General features: G+C 39.7%; 1 protein-coding gene across 18 annotated transcripts in view; it reads left to right on the top strand.

The window, feature by feature from the left end:
• The window catches only part of LOC149176135 (protein ANTI-SILENCING 1-like), a 132506-nt gene that overhangs the window by 109392 nt on the left and 4299 nt on the right, over nt 1–18815 (top strand). For all 18 annotated transcript variants that reach the window (XR_016258055.1, XR_016258056.1, XR_016258057.1 and 15 more), the window contains 2 exons: nt 13142–13220; nt 13548–13638. Coding sequence is in view for 7 of the 18 variants with exons in the window: in XM_089419896.1 (XP_089276022.1) it covers nt 13142–13220; nt 13548–13638 (170 nt within the window). In the remaining 11 variants the exon portion in view is untranslated. The remainder of the gene's footprint in view (nt 1–13141; nt 13221–13547; nt 13639–18815) is intronic.

An 18815-nucleotide genomic window follows, 5' to 3' on the forward strand; every position in this document is an offset into this window, starting at 1 on the left:
CTCATCGAATCACAATAATTTCGAAATGATAACGCTTTTTTGAAGTTATTGCGGTTTTTTCGCCAATTTTTTTGAAAAAAAATGCGTGGTAATCGGCCGAGTTTATCGGCGATTCGTAAAAGTCTCGATTGTTTGATGTTATCGCGATAATATCGCGATTTTCGCAACACTGGTTCTCATGTAAATAATGATAAGCAGTGTCATGAACCTTTTGTGTAATGGACTTCTGTGTAAGAGGGAGCTACTTTTAAGTTTTGAGGCATGAACCTAGTGATATATTTGGCATAATGTATTGAAGGTCAATCGACATCTCCGTGATGAATGATTTAATAAAGCTGCTAAACCCTGATGGTGACTTGGTTGACTCTTTGATTAGTTTGATGATCTATATGGCTACTAATGGTTGCTTCTATGAGAAGCCATTGTTGAAATCTATTATTGTTGATAGTTGCTAATGTTTGCTTTTGACAAAAGCCTTGGTTGGAGTTGGATGAACAAGCTGGATATTGTTGTTTGCTGAATTGTACTGAGATCCACCATGGTTACACTTTTTGCTATTGAACTGGGTGATGTGAAGGAACTGTAATGGATGAGAATTCTTTTGAGAGGAAGCATTGATTACATAGCATCGTGATTCCTCCTATAAGCTGTGTGTCGAGAGACCTTGTGGTCTAGGAGATGTATTGTTGATTCTTCTTGTAGGTTGTGTGTTGAGAGACCTTGTGGTCTGGGACATGTATTGTTGGTTCCTCTTGTAGGTTGTGTGTCGAGATACCTTGTGGTCTAGGAGATGTGTTGTTGATTCCTCTTGTAGGCTGTGTGTCGAGAGACCTTGTGGTTCGAGAGATGTGTTGTTGATTGCCCCTGTAGGCTGCGTGTCGAGAGACCTTGTGGTCCAAGAGATGTATTGGTGGTTCCTCCTGTAGGATGTGTGCCGTGAGACCTTTTGGTCCGAGAGATGATTTGAGATGAGTGTTATGTATCTTTCCTTATGATGAGACTGATGATCTCTCCCTTAAGCTGTGGGATATGAGACTTTTGGTTGGTTGGGGAGATTGATCTTAAGAGAGAGAATGAAAAGTACCTCCGTGGCTAAGAGAGAGAGTTGGAAAATATGGTAGCCATGGTTTGTATTTTCATCTTGAAAAATAAATGGAAATTTGAATTTTTAAAAGTTGCCTCCAAATTTATTAGGTTGGATGGGCCCCTAGGTGGCATCCATTTTGATCCCCACTTGAAGGCTATGTAAAGGAGATAGTTTCTCCTCATTTGCACACATCAACTTGGTCTCATGCATCTCTGATCCAACGAAATTACAGGAGGGCCAAAGTTTTAAGAGGCCGAAATTCTAGGGAGGGGCGAAATTTCAAGTACTTGGATTTTAACATGGCACTTGATCATGATTTGGGTTACTAGTTTGGCTATTTTTTTTCTATTTGTTATTTATGATGTATTAATGAATCTGGAAAATCTCTCTCTCATAAGGAAAACTTTTCCGGGGTTTTCTCCTTGTGCGTTTTGCTCTGGCTGTGTGCCTAATTTCTGTGTCTCTTTTCTTATGGTTTCTTGGTATTTCTACTGTGATTTGCTACTGCTCTTTTATGCTTATGAATGATTTTTCTTATCATCGCTCTATGAAATAAGTGTTAAATAATACTAATAATATTTTGATGTTGTGAAAATATGAAAATTATTCTAAGCATTGCGCTGGTAAAAAATTCAACAAGGCCATGGTAGTTGAACATGAGAGTCTGATGAAAAATCAGACTTTGAACCTAATAGTGCTTCCACGAGGTAAGAAACCCGTTGATTGCGAATGGGTGTAGAAAGTGTTACCCACCATTTTGTGGGTGATATCCCTAGGAGATTTTTTTCTCCAAGATGGTCCTCAACTGACAACGAACAAACCCTTGCAACCACCAAGTAGCTCGTTGTGCCATTTCTCTGCCACCTGAGCTAGCCATGTGGTCCTTCACCCAGCGGTGATGATCATATGTTTGAAGGAGGGCTTCCCGAACCTAAGGGTATGCCTTGTCATTTGGTAATTGAGTATTGTAGTTTGTTTATCATGGACACTTTTGGGCATGGATTAATGGGGGGATTCAGTGGAAAGAGTGGGCTAGGTTTGTGCTCTTGTCCCCTAGACCTCTTTTGGATGTTAACCTTAGACCCTACTCTCGTGGGATCTTTTTACTGACCCTTGGGCTTTAGTGATGGTACTACATGGGAAACCTTGATTTTGTTTGTGTGATCTCGCTTCCTCATCCATATATATTATTCCCCTTCCACTCATTACAACCCCATTCATCATTTCTCCCACCTGGGCCCACATTCCTCCACTGGGTCCACATAGGGCTAGCCTTCTCCTTCCCCTTCCCCTACCCCTTCCCCTTGCCCACACCTTGGGTCGAGCCTGGAATGATGCCTCGTAGGTTGATGCAGCTGAAAAGAAAAGTAAAAGCATAATTGGCCACAATCAAAAGGAAAATGTACCACAAAATGCAAAAGATGGCTGTGACAAACACATTTAGCATGTGGGCAAAAGCCAATATATGAGCTCTACCCCATCATCATGGCCATCACCCTGGTTCCTACATGCACCAAATGAGCTTCTTTTATCATTCAGGAACCCATGATCGTCCCAAGCCCACTGGGCAATGAACGCCCTACCTTAAAGGGGTTATCCGCTACTATATCTCACACGTCATGCTGTTATCCCTTGAGCCCCAAGTAGTCATTTAAAGAAAATTCATAAAAGGCAAAAGGCGCATAAAGAAAGGTGGAAAACATTCAAGGCTGGAGCAACTTGTGTACCATGATTGATCCCTCCTATGTATTATATACCCAAGTGTGGGCTTCCCTTTTATTAGCTACCCTTGTACCCCAACATGTGGCTTAGGGCTGACCCATTTCATCCCCTACTCCATTCATCTCTTTATCACATGCCACCACCCTTTAAAGGATGTACCTTGGACATACTATCCCCTTTAGAAGTAGAAATCGCCTAATAGGATACTTCGTTAACCCCTTTTGGAGCTTGGAGACATTAGCACATTGCCAAAGCCCACTATGGAAGAGCATGCCATTATGAAGTGCCCACCTGTTTTCCATGGTTTGTAAGCTCTTTTACTTGATTTCCTTGATCACTTTTTGTACTGGAAGGCTAGGGGATGCATTCGGTATTATGCAAGATTGCAAGGGGTATCCATTTTGGGTTTGGTCTCCCTATACGGGGTCCTAACCCTCCAGAGGGCTACATTGGCACATGTAGGTTGTGTGTTGAGAACCATGGACCTCCACAACAATAGACAACACTCCGTGGATCCCCAGAGATGTTCAAAGACTACTCGAGATTCACCTATTGGACGATGAAGATGCATCTCGTTAACCTTTGCCCAGCCAACCCCACAGTTGTACCATGCACTTGGCAGATGACCGAGGACTTGTATGTTGACGTGGCATCTCTTACATCATCATCTGAGCCCTTTCAAATGGTCTACATGCATCTTCAACTTATTTGGAGACCCATGAGGTCACTTGTGTGCCCTCACACCTATTGGGAGCACCACATGTTTATTATGTGGAGAATAAGGGGCCAACCCCTTGTCCATTACGTTTGGAAGTCCTTTTCATCATTATGGCATTTATGGACTTCATCAAGTTTCTTAGAGGGCCCAACGACATGTAGTATTGATCATTCGACCTCTTGAGAGGCTTGTGATTTTGTTTATGAGCTAGTTTGGTGGGCTTGTGACCAAAAGTTAGTTATCTTCACATTATTTTTATTTTAGGGGCTAATGTAGGCCCAAGTAGATAAATCGAATTCATTAGGAGTGTATAAATACAAATGATGAGAGTTCATCTCTCATCATCACTTGGTTTGGACTTGTATCTCTCTTGAGATTTTTTCTATTCCTTCTTGGTGGACGAAATTTTGGAGCATGGATGAATTTTGATGTATGGTGTTATCACTTAAGAATTTTAATGCCAAAATTTCTCATACTAGCTTGATGGTAAAGATTCGGTGCTAGTCTAAGTTTGAGTTTTTGTTTGCCTTAGAGTCTGAGTCTTAGGAGTCCACTATGCATTCTCATTCACCACTGGTCTCATAATTCACACAATTTCCATGTGTCAGCTCTGTTCAAAGGTTATTATGTGCTACAAAGCTCTTTAGGTGATTTCGTAGTGCATAAGTCAGTTTTAGGTGTTTTCGCAGCGCAACTGTCTAGGTGATTTCGTAGACCCGGTCTAGGTGATTTCGTGCTGATCCATAGAAAATCTCACCCAGCTGTCATATTTATCAGAATCCTCATCATTAGGTCATTAGCTGTCTTGGTATGCACAGGTTGCAAGTTTCAAAAAGAAGCAAAGAAAAGAAATACATTTATGAACTCCAAAGTTTTATTATGAAAAGGTAGTCAACTTCCAGGAGGTCTCTAAAGCAACTGAAATCCTATTTTGGGAAATGGAAAGAGGTTTTTATTCCTAACAGACTGAACTAGAAAAACCTCCTTCAGTTTCCTCAAATCCATTACGATCTGAGAGAAATTAATGACCAAAGTTGCGCTACGAAACTGCTGTAGGTGCAGTTTTTCATCTCCTGTTTTACACCTGTTTTTCAAAGACACATTCTGGGCGGTAGGGAAGGTGTTTCAAAAAACCAAGATAGGTTTTTGTTCAGCATGGATTGGTTCACAAAAGCCTCCTTCAGTTTTTCTAAATACTTTTTTTGTGAGAAGTTATGAGCTCTGTCCCAAGCCCTATTTTTCAGCGAGAATAGAAGCTTATATCTCATGTCATCTTCACTTACCATTATATTGGCAATGCAAGAAAAAGGAAGCAAGGCATCATGATTTAGTTCCAGAAAGGGGTTGGGAAATCAATCTAGATCAACTTCATACAATTGCAGACAACAACACAGTGGCAATGGTTGTTATCAATCCAAGCAACCTATGTGGCACCATTTTTACCCATGATCATTTGGCTAAGGTTGCAGAGACAGCTAAAAGGTTAGGTTTGTTAATAATCTCAGATGAAGTATATGCTCATATTGTCTTTGGTAAGAAGCCATTCATTCCAATGGGATTCTTTGCATCAACTATACCAGTAATTACTCTTGGGAGCATATCGAAGAAATGGATGGTTCCTGGTTGGCAGATTGGTTGGTTTGTGACATGTGATCCAGATGGTATTCTGAGGAAATCTCAGATAACTGAAGGCATTATTGCAACCCATTTAATTGACTAGGCACTAGATAGGTTTGTTGTTGCGGCTGTCCAGAATCCTATGTGTAATCTCTCATTAATGGTTGGCACAACAGATGATTGGTGTTATGTGGAGGCATATGGAAAAAATGGGGTCCATATATATATTCAGTTTGAAAAGCTCCAAGGCACATGAAAAGAGACATTTCAAAATAGCAAAGGGCTCAAAATGGAAAAATTTTGGTCGAAACTGTGTCTTTTGGAATAACATAGCAGTTTCGTAGAGCGCTACGAAACTGCTGAAGATGATGACTAAAACTCAGCAATTTCATAGCGCGCTACGAAACTGCTGAAGCTAAAACAATCTGATATCAGTCAACCGGTTTTGAGATACAAGCGGAAATTTTGAAAGGGGAATATATACAAGGCATCATCTGAAGCTATCAACATTCAACCATGTAAAGACAGGTGGAGAAAATATGGATTCAAATCCAGCTTTAAATTTTTGTCATAAAGTGAACACACTTACCACAGTTCAAGATTTGTCAAAACGGTTTGAAAGAGTTTTTGCCTTTACACATGACAAAGGTGGCCAGCACATCAAGGACGTGGCAATCTGTTCTATTTTGGGTAATCAAATATAAATGGCATGTTTCTTTGGATTCGAACATTTGAGGCAAACCAAATACGGGTAAAACAGCGGTAGTTTCCTATGTTTCAGGGCAATGGAGAGGATATGACATTAAAGGCCAACAAGCAGCTACAAACACCTACCACAACCAAACTAAAAGAGACCACTTGTCAGGGAATAAATCCTGATTGTAATAAATGCTACATTCAGCATGATGTAGAATTAGAATCCTAATTGTTTTAGGATTCTAGAGCTGTCAATTAGTAGTCAGTTGTATTTATTAGTTAGTTAAAGGGTTAATAGGTGTCATTAGAAGTAGTTTTCGGGTTCCCTTAAAGTTTAAGGAGGAATCTCGATCAGTTAGAATAAGAGCTCTATATATAGCTGAAACAACAATGTAATCAGGGTTGGAAAATTTTATGGAAAAGCTTGTATTTGGCCTATGTAAGACTCATTTTCAGTAATACATGCTTTACTTTACTTCTCAGGATTCATGAAGGATTTTTTATGTTCAGAATATGTGATGTTGTCATTTTCTTAATTCTTACAGTGGTATGGATGTATAATCACTCAGAATTCACTGAATGTGCTCTGACTTCCTATATACATTTATAAACTGTGTGGTCCCATATGAGTTTATGTTCTGAATGTTTAAATGCTGAATGCCCTGACTTCCATGTAGGGTTGAGTTCATTGTTATATTGAGGTGTTGTTGACTCCATAAGCCCAATGGATAGTTTTGTTTAATGTGTTTCCACCATTCATATTTTTCACAGTTGTTCTATAAGAGTTAGCCATCTTATCTTTAATCAAAATCATTAATCCATCAAGAGAGAGCCCTCTCAGGTTGAGGAGGCTAAGCCTCAACCTAAAGTAGGTTGAAATAGTTACTTAGAGTCAACTTGACCAGCAGCCTATCAGGATCTGATTTTGAGATAACATATGGATTGACTTTTCTTATCTTGGAGCTTCTTAATTGGCAAGTTTATTGATGGGTGGATATATTTTCTTACATGTAAGTACAAATTTAATGTTGTTTCTTCTTTTACTTTGTCGCATGCATTGATGATGAGATTTTCACTATACTAGGGCTAATTGTTGCATGCATTCACTGTGAAATTGTGGGGTTATGTTTCTATATAGAATCTCTTTGTGTATGGGCCATGTATGTTGAACGAATTCTCCTAGGGATAATTCTATCGTTGAATTTATCTTGACAAGCCATCATACTTCGCAAAACGAAGTGTAAAAGCTTTTAAGGTCACTCTCCTCCCTAATTAATCAATGAATGAATTGATTTACAATGAGCAATGAGCTTGAATTGATTTACAATGAGCAATGAAGCTCAATAAAGAATACAAATGTATTTACAGAAACAACAAGTTTCTACTAAGAAACAGAAACAAGAAGTTTCTAATAAGAAACTGCGAATACGATCACAGATGATCTTATCCGAATAAAATACATAAATGAGCATTAAACACTAAAATAGCATTATTCTAATGCCCTGCCTTAATGCTCAATCTATCTACAACACCTATAGACCCTCTGAATTTTACAAACTTATCAGGACCAAGGGGCTTGGTGAAGATGTCTGCTGGCTACTCCGTTGTGGGAACATACAGCAACTGAATGGATCTGTCTTCAACAAGCTGTCGAATGTAGTGACAATGGGTTTCCACATGCTTTGTTCGTTCATGGAAGACTGGATTCTTGGCGAGTTTGAGCACTCCCCGATTATCACAGAACAAGGGAGTAGGACCTGCCTGGGAAACATGCATATCCGCAAGCATACGTCGAAGCCAAACTGCCTCACAAGATGCCTTAATTGCTCCCCGATACTTTGCTTCTGTTGAGGAGAGAGCCACTACCTGTTGCTTCTTCCTAGTCCATGTGACATAATCAGATCTCAGACTAAACACATACCCAGCTGTAGATTTACGATCATCAACCGAACCTGCCTAGTCGGAATCTGTGTAACCACTGAGTGTAGGATCTGAACTCCGAGTGTACAGAAGTCCATAATCAGGAGTGCCACTCACATAACGTAGCACATGCTTCGTTGCTATCCAATGATCAACCCTAGGAGCTGTCATGAAGCATGAAATGTAGCTCACTGCAAAATTGATATTAGGTCTAGTGGCAGTAAGGTAGATGAGGCTGCCCACTAATTGCCTGAATAAAGATTCATCCACAAGTGGTGAGGATGACTGAGCCGAAAGTTTGAGCCTTGGTTCCATAGGAGTCTTGGTAGGTTTGCAATACTGCATTTTGAACTTGTCCACAAGACTTCTGCATACTTGGAATGAGAGAGAAAGATGTTGTTCTCAGTCTGGTAGACTTCAACCCCCAAACAGGAATGAAGAAGTCCCAAATCTGTCATATCAAAAGTGCTGCACAAATCCTGTGTGGTCCCATGGATCAAATGTGCTGAACTGCCAGTAATGATAAGGTCATCCACATAGACAACCACAAACAGAATATCATCACCAATATGCTTGATATACATATTTGCATTAGATGGACTCCTCTGAAAGCCATGATCTGTTAGGTACTTATCAATTTTCATGTACCAAGCCCGAGGGGCTTGTTTCAGACCATAGAGTGCTTTGACTAATCTACAGACTTTCTGTTCTTGACCGACAACCTTGAATCCAGGAGGCTGCGTCATGTAGACTTCTTCCTGTAAGTCACCATTCAGAAAAGCACTCTTTACATCCATCTGTTGGACTTTCCAACTGAACTGAGTTGCTAAGGCAAGGACGAGTCATATGGTACTCATCTTGGCTGTAGGAGCAAAGGTCTCTTCATAGTCTATGCCTTTCTTTTATGGGAACCCTCGAGCAATAAGGCAAGCCTTATACATTTCTAGGGTTCCGTCAGCTTTGTATTTCACTTTATACACCCATTTGCAGCTAATGGGCTTATTCCCTGTAGGAAGATCAGAAAGGGTCCAAGTGTGATTCTTCTGAAGACTCTAGAATTCAGCTTCCATAGCCTGTTCCCACTCAGGTGTACCCTTAGCCTCTTAATAGGTTTGAGGCTCAAAAACGCTGTGTAGGTTAGCCATAAGAGCAAAATTTACTGTAGGCTACTGTTTGCTCTTATTTCTAGAAGTTCTACCTTCAAGGAACTCATTATCCCGGAGATCACCAATAGTTTTAGCCCACCATTTAGGCCGGAGAGTAGAAGAACCAATATCTGGAGTAGGTGGAGGAGGCTCAGGAACAACAGGAGCAGTGAGGAGGATTATTTTCCAGAGGGAACTCAGGTAGTGCCTGATAAAATACTGATGTTGCATCATCCCTCCCATTAGGTGGACCTAGCAGAAGAAGAACACTGTGAGGCTGATCCTCAGAACACTGCTCAGAAGGAGGGGATTGAAAGAACCCTCTGTCTTCATTAAACTACGTCCCGATTGAAGATAAGACGATCAATGTCTATATCTATTAGCCTATAGGCCTTGTGGTGATCACTTTACCTTGTCATCATGAGTTTTTGGCTTTTGGAATCCAACATAGAGCGCTTAGCAGCTGGAATCCAAACATATGCAACTGAGGCAAACACTTTGAGGTGACTGATCTTAGGCTTATGGCCAGACCAAACCTCTTTGGGAGTCTTCCCCTTAACAGCGTGAGTAGGTGATCGATTAAGAAGATAGACAACAATAAACACTGCTTCAGCCCAAAATTTGTTCGGAACACTCCTGTGTTGTAACATGGAACGAGCCATTTCAACAACTGTATGGTTGCGACGTTTGACAACTCTGTTCTGCTGAGTCTGAATATTAGGTAACCTTGACACAAGTCCCTCCCGAGATAGCTGAGAGAGATAATGAATATTTAGATGCCCATATCTTTGATGCCACAGAGTGCTGATGGGAGAAACACGAGCTGCTAGAGCCACTTCTGGAGAATCACCAGTGTCAAGAAGCCTATATAGGCCATGATCCTCTAGGCCAACAACAACTGTAAGACGAGTTTCCCTGTCAATAATAGAGCACTTATGTGCACTGAACACCACATCGAGCTGAGGAGAGTTCCTCATAATCTAGCTGACAGACAGCAGATTAAGTTCAATACCAGGAACATAGTACACATTCAGGAAGATGGGTGTGCGCCCATTAGACTGGATCTGAATTGTACCTCTGCCAACTACTGTGTACTCCTCACCTCCGCCGAATACCATAGAATCACTAAAAGATGAGAAGTCAGTAAACCAGTCACGCCTGTGAGAGAAATGACGTGATGCACTAGAGTCAATGTACCAGGCAGAAGACGGGGCATGACACCATAATCAATGAATGAATTGATTTACAATGAGCAATGAAGCTCAATAAATAATACAAATGTATTTACAGAAACAACAAGTTTCTACTAAGAAACAGAAACAACAAGTTTCTAATAAGAAACTGCTAATAAGATCAGAGACGATCTTATCCGAATAAAATACATAAATGAGCATTAAACACTAAAATAACATTATTCTAATACTAATGACAAGTGAAGTTGTCCTTCAAGCCTCCTTGACCTAGAAACAAAGTCCATTATGATATTCTTTGTGACTCCAATCTCCCCAAAGGATTAGGCACTGGTCTACCATAAGGTGATCACTTAAATAATCATTTTTCTTCACCTCTCCTTCTTTATATTAGGTCTAGCCACAATAGGGCTCCTAGGGCATCATTTTCTCGACAAACCTCCCATAGCAACATTTCAATCTTTTGGCCTCGACTGTGATGTTGTGTCTCCTAGGCCTCCTCCAAATCTGACGAATTTTGGCGGTGGGGTTGTGAGATATCCCAAGCCCTAGCCTCAAGATTGGTTTTTGCCCTAGGTTTCCCTAGGCTAGTTCCTCAGAGGGATCATTTTACACCTTTAGGTGAAAATTATTTCTTCGATCCCCTTCGCATGGTTTAGGTCAAGTTCACCATTGGTTGCTAAATTCCCTCCTTTTGACTTGCACTGGGTCCACTTGGTCCTGTGTGGTCCCATACCTTATCAAAGGTAATTCTTCAATAACCATTTGGGGAACCAAGTTCCATACGCATTGTAGGGATTGTGAAACTCCTTTACAATTCACACTCCTTAAACCTAACCACTAAATCCTCATCCCCTTTTCCGAGAAGACTTTGTACCTTGCTTAAAAAGCAAGCAAGTCCCACTCTTGAGTCTCTCCTAGGAAGGGGTCTCCGAGATCACTTCACATCCATCTTAGTTGATATATCCTCTATAAGTGATTCTCTATATATATCGAGTCTCCTCCCATCGGTGAAAGTCCGTAAAGAGTAGGAAGCTTTAGTTGTGATGACAATGGGCTTTAGCTTCATTGTTGCTTTTGACCTAGCAAGGGCTCCTCTTTGACCCCCTACTAGTTTGGGCGGTAAGACAAAGTACAAGGTAGTTTGCGCACTTGACAAGCTCAAAACAGGGTTGGTTCCAAAATAGCTCTTTTAGTGAGAGGGCATTGATTATGAGGAGACCTTTGCTCCTATAACAAAGATGAGTGCCATCCAACTTGTTCTAGGCATGGTAGCACAATTTGGTTGGAAGGTCCATCAGAGGGATGTGAAGAGTGCCTTCCTCAATGAAAATTCTTAGGAACAAGGCTACATGTATCAACCACAGGGTTTTCAGGTTTCAAGGAGCAATTGGTCTGGAGACTGAAGAAGGCTGTATATGGTCCGAAGTAGACACCTAGGGCATAGTACATCAAAATTGGTAGATACTTCAATGGTTCGGAGTTCTAGCAGAGTTCTTTAGATTCCAATATGTATGTCAAAAGAGTTGATAATGATATTGTTATTTTGGTCATATGTAGATGATATCATTATTATAGGTAGTAAGCAAAGTGCTATAGAACAAGTCAAATCCAATAAGAGCAAAATTTTTGACATCATTGATCCAGGCCTCCAAAGTGTGGAAGATTGTCAAATGGGTAGCAGCTTTTTTGTTTCACAAAAAGAATATGTCAGGAGTTTGCTTGACAGGTTCAGAATGAGTAATTGCAGAATTATATTCAAGCATTTCCAGATTACTCACATCAGACTTTTATTGTTGACGTTATTATTTAGCCAGCAAGTGTGGCTCATCTCTGTCCTGAGGATAAGCCACACTTGCTGGCTTCTGACGTCAGTAATCTGGAATGCTTGAATATCATTACTGTTCTCACAAAAGCTTTCAATCTGTAAATGCAAATTCTCATCTACACCTATGGAGAAAGGGTTGAAACTTTTAGCCAACACCGACTCTAAGGCAGCTAACAAGTTAGTATACAGGTAATTTAGCTTGATATACCTTACAACCACGCACCTGATTTGAGTTTCTCTGTGAGATTCATTTCCAGATTTATGACAACGCCAAAGGTAGACCATTGGACTGCTGCAGAGCAAGTGCTGAGATATGTGAAAAGGACACTAGACTCTTGCATTCTGTATAACAAAACCAAATCCCTCGACTGTGTCGGTATACAGATTGAGATACGTTTTCAGTCTTGGCATGGGTGCAGTTATATGGTTCAGCAAGAAGCAACATGTAGCAGCCCTTTCATTGACAGAAGCAGAATATCAAGGAACAGTGCAAGGAGTGTGTGTGGCAGTTTGGCTCAGGAGGATGCTTTTAGAAGTGTATATGCAGAACTCCTGGCCAACTCTCCTGTTATGTGACAATCAAAGGGTGATCAAACTTGTCATGAATCCAGTCTTCCTTGGGTGTACTTTATCAAACATCTTGTAGAGGATGGATCTATCACACTGTATACTGTCCCACAGAAGACCAAGCTGCAGGCATTCTCACCAAGTCTTATGGTCCTGAAAATAATGTAAAATCCTGGGGCAAGCTTGGTTTAGTTAGTTGATTGTCCATCAAGGGAGGGTGTTATAGTAAATATTAGCTTATAATGGTTGATTAGATAGTAGACCTAGGCATAATAGAGTGAATTTCACCTTAGGTTATTTTATGCTTTTGTCTTGCTTCACATTATTATGTTTCTCGATCTACTGGACATACATAAAGTAGATTAACTTAACATGTTTGTAATCCCATATGAGAAAGAAATCTTTTGCTTTCTCACCATGCAATATAAAATGGAGAATCCTTTATATTGGTTTCTTTATATGCTTGATTTCCATAATAATGTATTTGTCTCCATTTTATCAATGGGGATTACCTAATAGTATGACAGATAAGAAGTACCCAGTAATTCTAGAATTTTCTGTTGATTTACTTTCTTATCTGCATATATGGCTCATGGGTATTTGGTTAATAATTAATGTTTCTGAATTTGCATATCATATAATTTCTGACAGGATATTATGTGGCATATTTTTGGGGAACGCTGTACTGCAAAGGTCATACCCCGGACTGCTTTTTCAAATCTAAAATGTGGTACGGTTTTGATTAATGTGTTACAGTGAAATCCTAGTTATTTCTGTATCACAAGTGTATTCTTGATTTGTGAGTTGGGTGACTGAATCGTGGGTAGATTCTAGCTGCATGGGTTTGTAGGATAGATATGTAGTGTACTGCATCCAGCTTTGTTAATCAAGAACACCAAAAGAACTTTTGATAGGATATATTATGGCTTTCATCAGTGATATCCTTGTTGCCTCGATGGTCTATTCCTAGTGAATATATAGTTTTGGGAGACTTTGTTTTGCATAATAGCATTTGTTTTGTGAGATAAGAATAATGTTATTATCCGTGTTGGAACAGGTGAAGCACTTGTTATTTTCAGGACAAAAGAAGGAGCAGATATGGCAGTCAAGAAATTGGAGGAGGCATTTCTAATGCTTTCAGATGGAAGGTTCTCTCCAAATCATTGGTGCTAATGTCCCTTTCTGTATTTGTGGTCAATGTTCATATTGCTCGAGACTAATAATATTGGTTAAAAAGAGTATCTTTCGCTTCATTGTTTTCTTCTTCTTTTGGCTTTCATGCTTCTACTTTTGTGCTTTGACTATTGCTTTTGCTACCCACTCGATGCCCCTAAAGTGAGCTATTGAGTGCAAAGAGCTTTGTAGCCATAGTGTTTTAAGTGTATTGTATGTTCCTTGTTGTAGTTGGAGTCATTGAGGAGTCATTGATACGTAACAATTCCTTTGATCTAGTTGGGGTTGGTAAGGACCCCTTGATTGTGTCTAGCAAGTTATTTTTGTTGCCACAGAACATTTGTAATAGAGTTATGTTTGTTGCCACAGAACTTCTTTTGTAATATTATCAAGCTTTTCTTATTACTTCGACCTGCTTGGTACCAGCAAGGAGACCTTGATATAGTTTTGGTCAGCAAGATATATTGTCAGTACAGCAAAAATGTCTTTTTGCAATAGTATCAATGTTGCATATTTTTTCTCTTGCACTGGTTGGGGTCGGTAAGGTATATTGTTATTGTGGCAAAATGGATACCTTTGCAATAGTCTTAATCTTCCACATTTTTTCCCTTGTATCTTGTTAGGACTAACAAGGTGTTTGTCAGTTCAGACACAGGGGGGTAAGGTATGCATACATCCAGAGTCCATAGAATGTAGCAATGAAGGCACTGTGTCTGAACTGACAAACCCCTTTGTTTGGGGGTCCTTTGTCCCACAAACAAAGGGGTCTCATACACCGATTTGGTGTCTGGTTTGGCTCTGATCTTAAAATCAGATTGCTATTATTATAATATAATTTGTGAAGCATGAGAGATTGACTTCTGTGATTGTCACAGACATATTTATTGTTGTCCCACCAACTCAGGTGTGGTTGGGATGTGAATTGGTCTGGTAACTTGTTTCATGTTCGTCAATTTCTAAGAGAAATAATTATTTGTCACGAGATTAATGAACTGTATTGTATGCCATCATGTAATTTCTTATGTGAAAAAACTTAAAAGTGATTAAATCACTGTGGTCGATCATTTTTTTATTGAGGTGGTTAGAACTTAGAATTTGAATGTTTTACCCTGATCATGAAGCGTATATTTATTTAATCCATTCCAATGAAGCATGGTGTTGTTGTGCATGTAAATTTATTAAATACTGATACCAGAGCTTGTAAATGAATAGTTGTATGTAATGAGAATTATTTTTCCCAAGAGTGATATCGGAGTTGCATAATTGAGCTGTGTTACGGGAATTGGATTGGAAGTGGTAACAGAGCAGATTTAGGTTATGTGTTTGTGTGTGCTGTGTTAGGCCGTGAGCTTGTGTATTTGAGGCTCTTACAGTGAACTGGAACCCTGTATCCTCGGAAGAGGGGGAAATTCTGCAATAGCAAGACGAATTTATATACAACATTGCAGGAAGTCAACTTAAATGGCTCAAGCTTGGATTAACTATGGAAAAAAATAAGAAACCAGAATAAATTCTTCAAATCCTTTTTGTGACCATGTAAATGCCATAGCAATATAACTGACTATAAAAGGTTCTTACAGCCATTATATGAAGATCAGTGTCCCAGGGAAACTCCCACACAGCTCTAGATCAAGAACATGTAATTCCGTGTTGTTATTCATCCATGTGTAGATTTTCTCATGTTTCATTCCTCTGCTGGTTGTGTAGGTACTAATATTGACAGGCTAATACACTAGACAAGCACACTCACACCCATGACCAATTCCTATTGGTAATATTTTGTTGTTCCTGAGACATGGTTCATATCTGGACCATTTCAGGAGCCTTGTTGGAGAGCCAATCTGGTTACATTCTTTACATTTCAGCCTCTAGTCTTTCCAAACTACATTTCAGTTATTTCGTTTTGTCTCCTAAATGTGTAGAATTGGCATCTATCTTGATACTGTCTTGTGTTGCCTCTTCGCACAATGAATTCTAACTATTCTGAAAAGAGATGGTTTAATTGCATTTGAAAGATTCTCATTATGGGAGTTGTATTATGTAATGATAATTTTGGATTTAACTTTTGGAGTTGACGTTCCATAGGCCTCAAGGCTAAGTTACCAAGATTCAGATAAGGATCTGGATCCAGATTCGCTAGATTTTTGAAAATCCAAGATCTGGATATGGCAAGGATATGTCAAGTACAAAAAGTATAATAATATTTTGTAAATTAAAAAAAACACTTGTATAGTTCAAAAATCAAATCTATTTATAAATCACAACATTTAGAACCGAAACCATTAGATATATTATAAATATGATCATGTGTCTCATCCATGATCACTCTACTAATATCATAATATGCAGTAGGTTTAACTACATATCCTCAAATGGATCTACATTCTCTTCTGCATATTGCAACTCTACATCATGAATAGATGATGGGGGTCTTGGAATGTAGGAAGTTGCATTAGTAGGCTGGACACGTGGTGGAACAATATCCTTAGGTAGGTTGAGGTGAGTCATGGCATTCAGTTTTAGGTTCAAGTCAGAGATCTCAGGCTCCACATCCCACATCTTGGTCGGACCTTTTTTATACTCTGGCTCAACATGTGATAGAAGACAGAGGTTGGAATGAACATACACAAGATCTTCAGCCTTTGCCTCTCCCAGCCTCTTTCGCTTTACTGAATGGATGAAGCCATATGTACCCCAATTCCTCTCCGCTGATGAGGAACTAGCAACCCGTGATAACAACCTGGTGGCTAGAGTTGAGAGGTGAATGCTATCCTCACCATGGAAGCCCCACCAAGTAATAGGATCAAGATTGCCTCAATCATCTAGAGCTACTCGATTTGAAAAGCTATCAGTAGATAGTACAAGTCTTCCAAATTCTTGAAGTACTTCCATTGCAACTCCCACATCTCTTTACATTTTCCTTAAAGTTGTCTTGTATCCTTGTACCACTTCAGAATCCTTGTTTGTGTTGAAATATGTAACTAACATCAGTCTTCATAATGACTTATGTAATCATGATTTTATGTAAAAAGAAAAATAAATTTATTATTGTTGTTCTTGAGGCATGTTTTTCATGCTCGAGGGAAATTTATTTTTAGGTCAAGCACCCATTGAGTGCTTCTAGGGCTTGTCATGTATTCTACAAGTCAATTGGGTCACTATCATGTATTGAAGACCCTTTTGGGCATGTTTTATATTGTAAAGGAAATTTTATTTGAGTCAAAATAGAGTCAAAGGACCCTCCAAGACCTTGTCAAGATGCAAGCAACAAGTCGGCATAGGGACAATGTCAAGTTGGCCCATAAGGAGTGAGATGAAGCTCATAAATAGAGAGCTCGACCTCATTTGTTAAGGCATCAATCAAGTTCATTCTAAAGCTTATGAAGTTTGAGTAAGTCTAGCGAAAAAGAGAGAAAGGACGAGAAAATCAAAGGTTATAAGGATTATTTTTGGGTCATTCACCTCACATGTGCGACACAGTTAGGGCTACTTTCTGTAGCTGCGAAGATCAAAGTTGCAGTCACTTCAGGAGGCCGAAAAAATAAGGTGTCCAAGAGCAGTTTGTCAAGTCGAGTTGTCAAGAAAGAAAGATCATCTCTAGCGAAGAAGAGAAGTTCTCCAAATCTGCCGTAATCAGTCCACATGTGTGGAATCACAGAGATTACAGACATGCCAAAAATTGCAGACCTGTGATAGACGCTGAAAAACTGGAGAAGTCGAAATCTTTGTGATCTTGTGGAAGTAGGTTGTTTATTAGCATATTAGGAGCATTTGTTGGCACACATACCTAGTGTTGTTTGCATCTATGGTTGGGAAATTTGTCCACTTCATGTCTTCCAAGCTCTAGAGTCTCTGATCGCCTCTAATATGTAGAGAGCTAGACACCTCTAATATGAATTGTGAAATAATGCAACAAGCAGTCGTTATCGAATGATGGTATAGATAATGACATCTCCTTATGATCTCATACTATATGGGATAGATGAAGTGCTCCTCAATTCTTTCAAACTTCAGAACTGTGAAACCCTCTCCATCCATGAGATGTGCCAATCAAACTTAATGTTTCACTGGTGGGAGCAAACCCTCAAATGGCAAAGTAGAATTAGCCATGTGACTAATGATGTTGAATGTAAATGAGACAGAGAACAAGGCCACCTTCTATTGCGACCTTTAATTTCCCTATTGATTTCATGTTTTGGAGGGTGGATGTGGCTAGGGGCATCCAGAGAATACCTGAAGGAGGGAGGAGCTCAATACATGTTGATGCACCGATAAGTGAAGAAGTCTTTGTGAACCAACACTGCATGTTCCTTGAATGTCCCATGGAGGCAAACCCCTTGGAAGAACAAATGGCTAGGGGTATCTCTCCCGTCCTGTGCAAGGGACGAGTGCTAAATTTGGCTTGGACAATGGCTCGAGGAACATTCTGTGCTCAGAAGATTATATTTTTAAATTTGGAGTACAAAAGGATTGAACACTCTATATATGAGCCCAATCAACTAGTAGCGGGCTAGATCCCCAAACCTTGAAATGCATATTGAAAGAATGACACTCGGACACAAAAAGTGATACATACTTTTTGTCAAGTTGGGGTTAGGAAGCATGTCCTAGGAGGAAACTGGGACTTATTAATGGGACCCCAAGTAACTATATGTTATAGTAATTTCCACCTTGCTTCCTGTTAAAGATGTGGAAGTTCGATAATGCACTGTTAGACATGTTATATATGGTGTAACATTGGGAGCACTCCTAAGGATAGGGGTTGCTCTTCCCGTGCTCCTGAGAGGTGGGTAATACAAGAGGGATGTTTCCCTATGTTCCCTTTTGGGGGGACGTGGTAGGAAGTGCCCCCACAAAAAATGAGATGCTCCCATGCCTTTTTTGATCGAAGTTGGCCATTGAGGATGAAAGAGAAAAAGCAAAATGAAAATAAAATGAATGTAAATCTATGAAATCGCTGGATGCAACGCACATGTTTGTTGGACTCAAGTCTCAAACCCATGGAATTGCTGGAAATATGCCCCAAGATGAGTCTAGGACCTATGAATGGGACCTTGAGTAACTATATGTGTAAATACTCAATCATTGAGTCATGGTAGTCATGAAACCTAGGATTCTTGGAAAATTGTGTTAAGGTTTTTAAGTTATAATA

The sequence above is a fragment of the Pinus tabuliformis genome, chromosome 4_1, assembly GCF_031772625.1.
Source record: "Pinus tabuliformis cultivar Carrire ecotype Pingquan chromosome 4_1, CPIR1, whole genome shotgun sequence".
In the NCBI taxonomy this organism is placed as follows: domain Eukaryota; kingdom Viridiplantae; phylum Streptophyta; class Pinopsida; order Pinales; family Pinaceae; genus Pinus; species Pinus tabuliformis.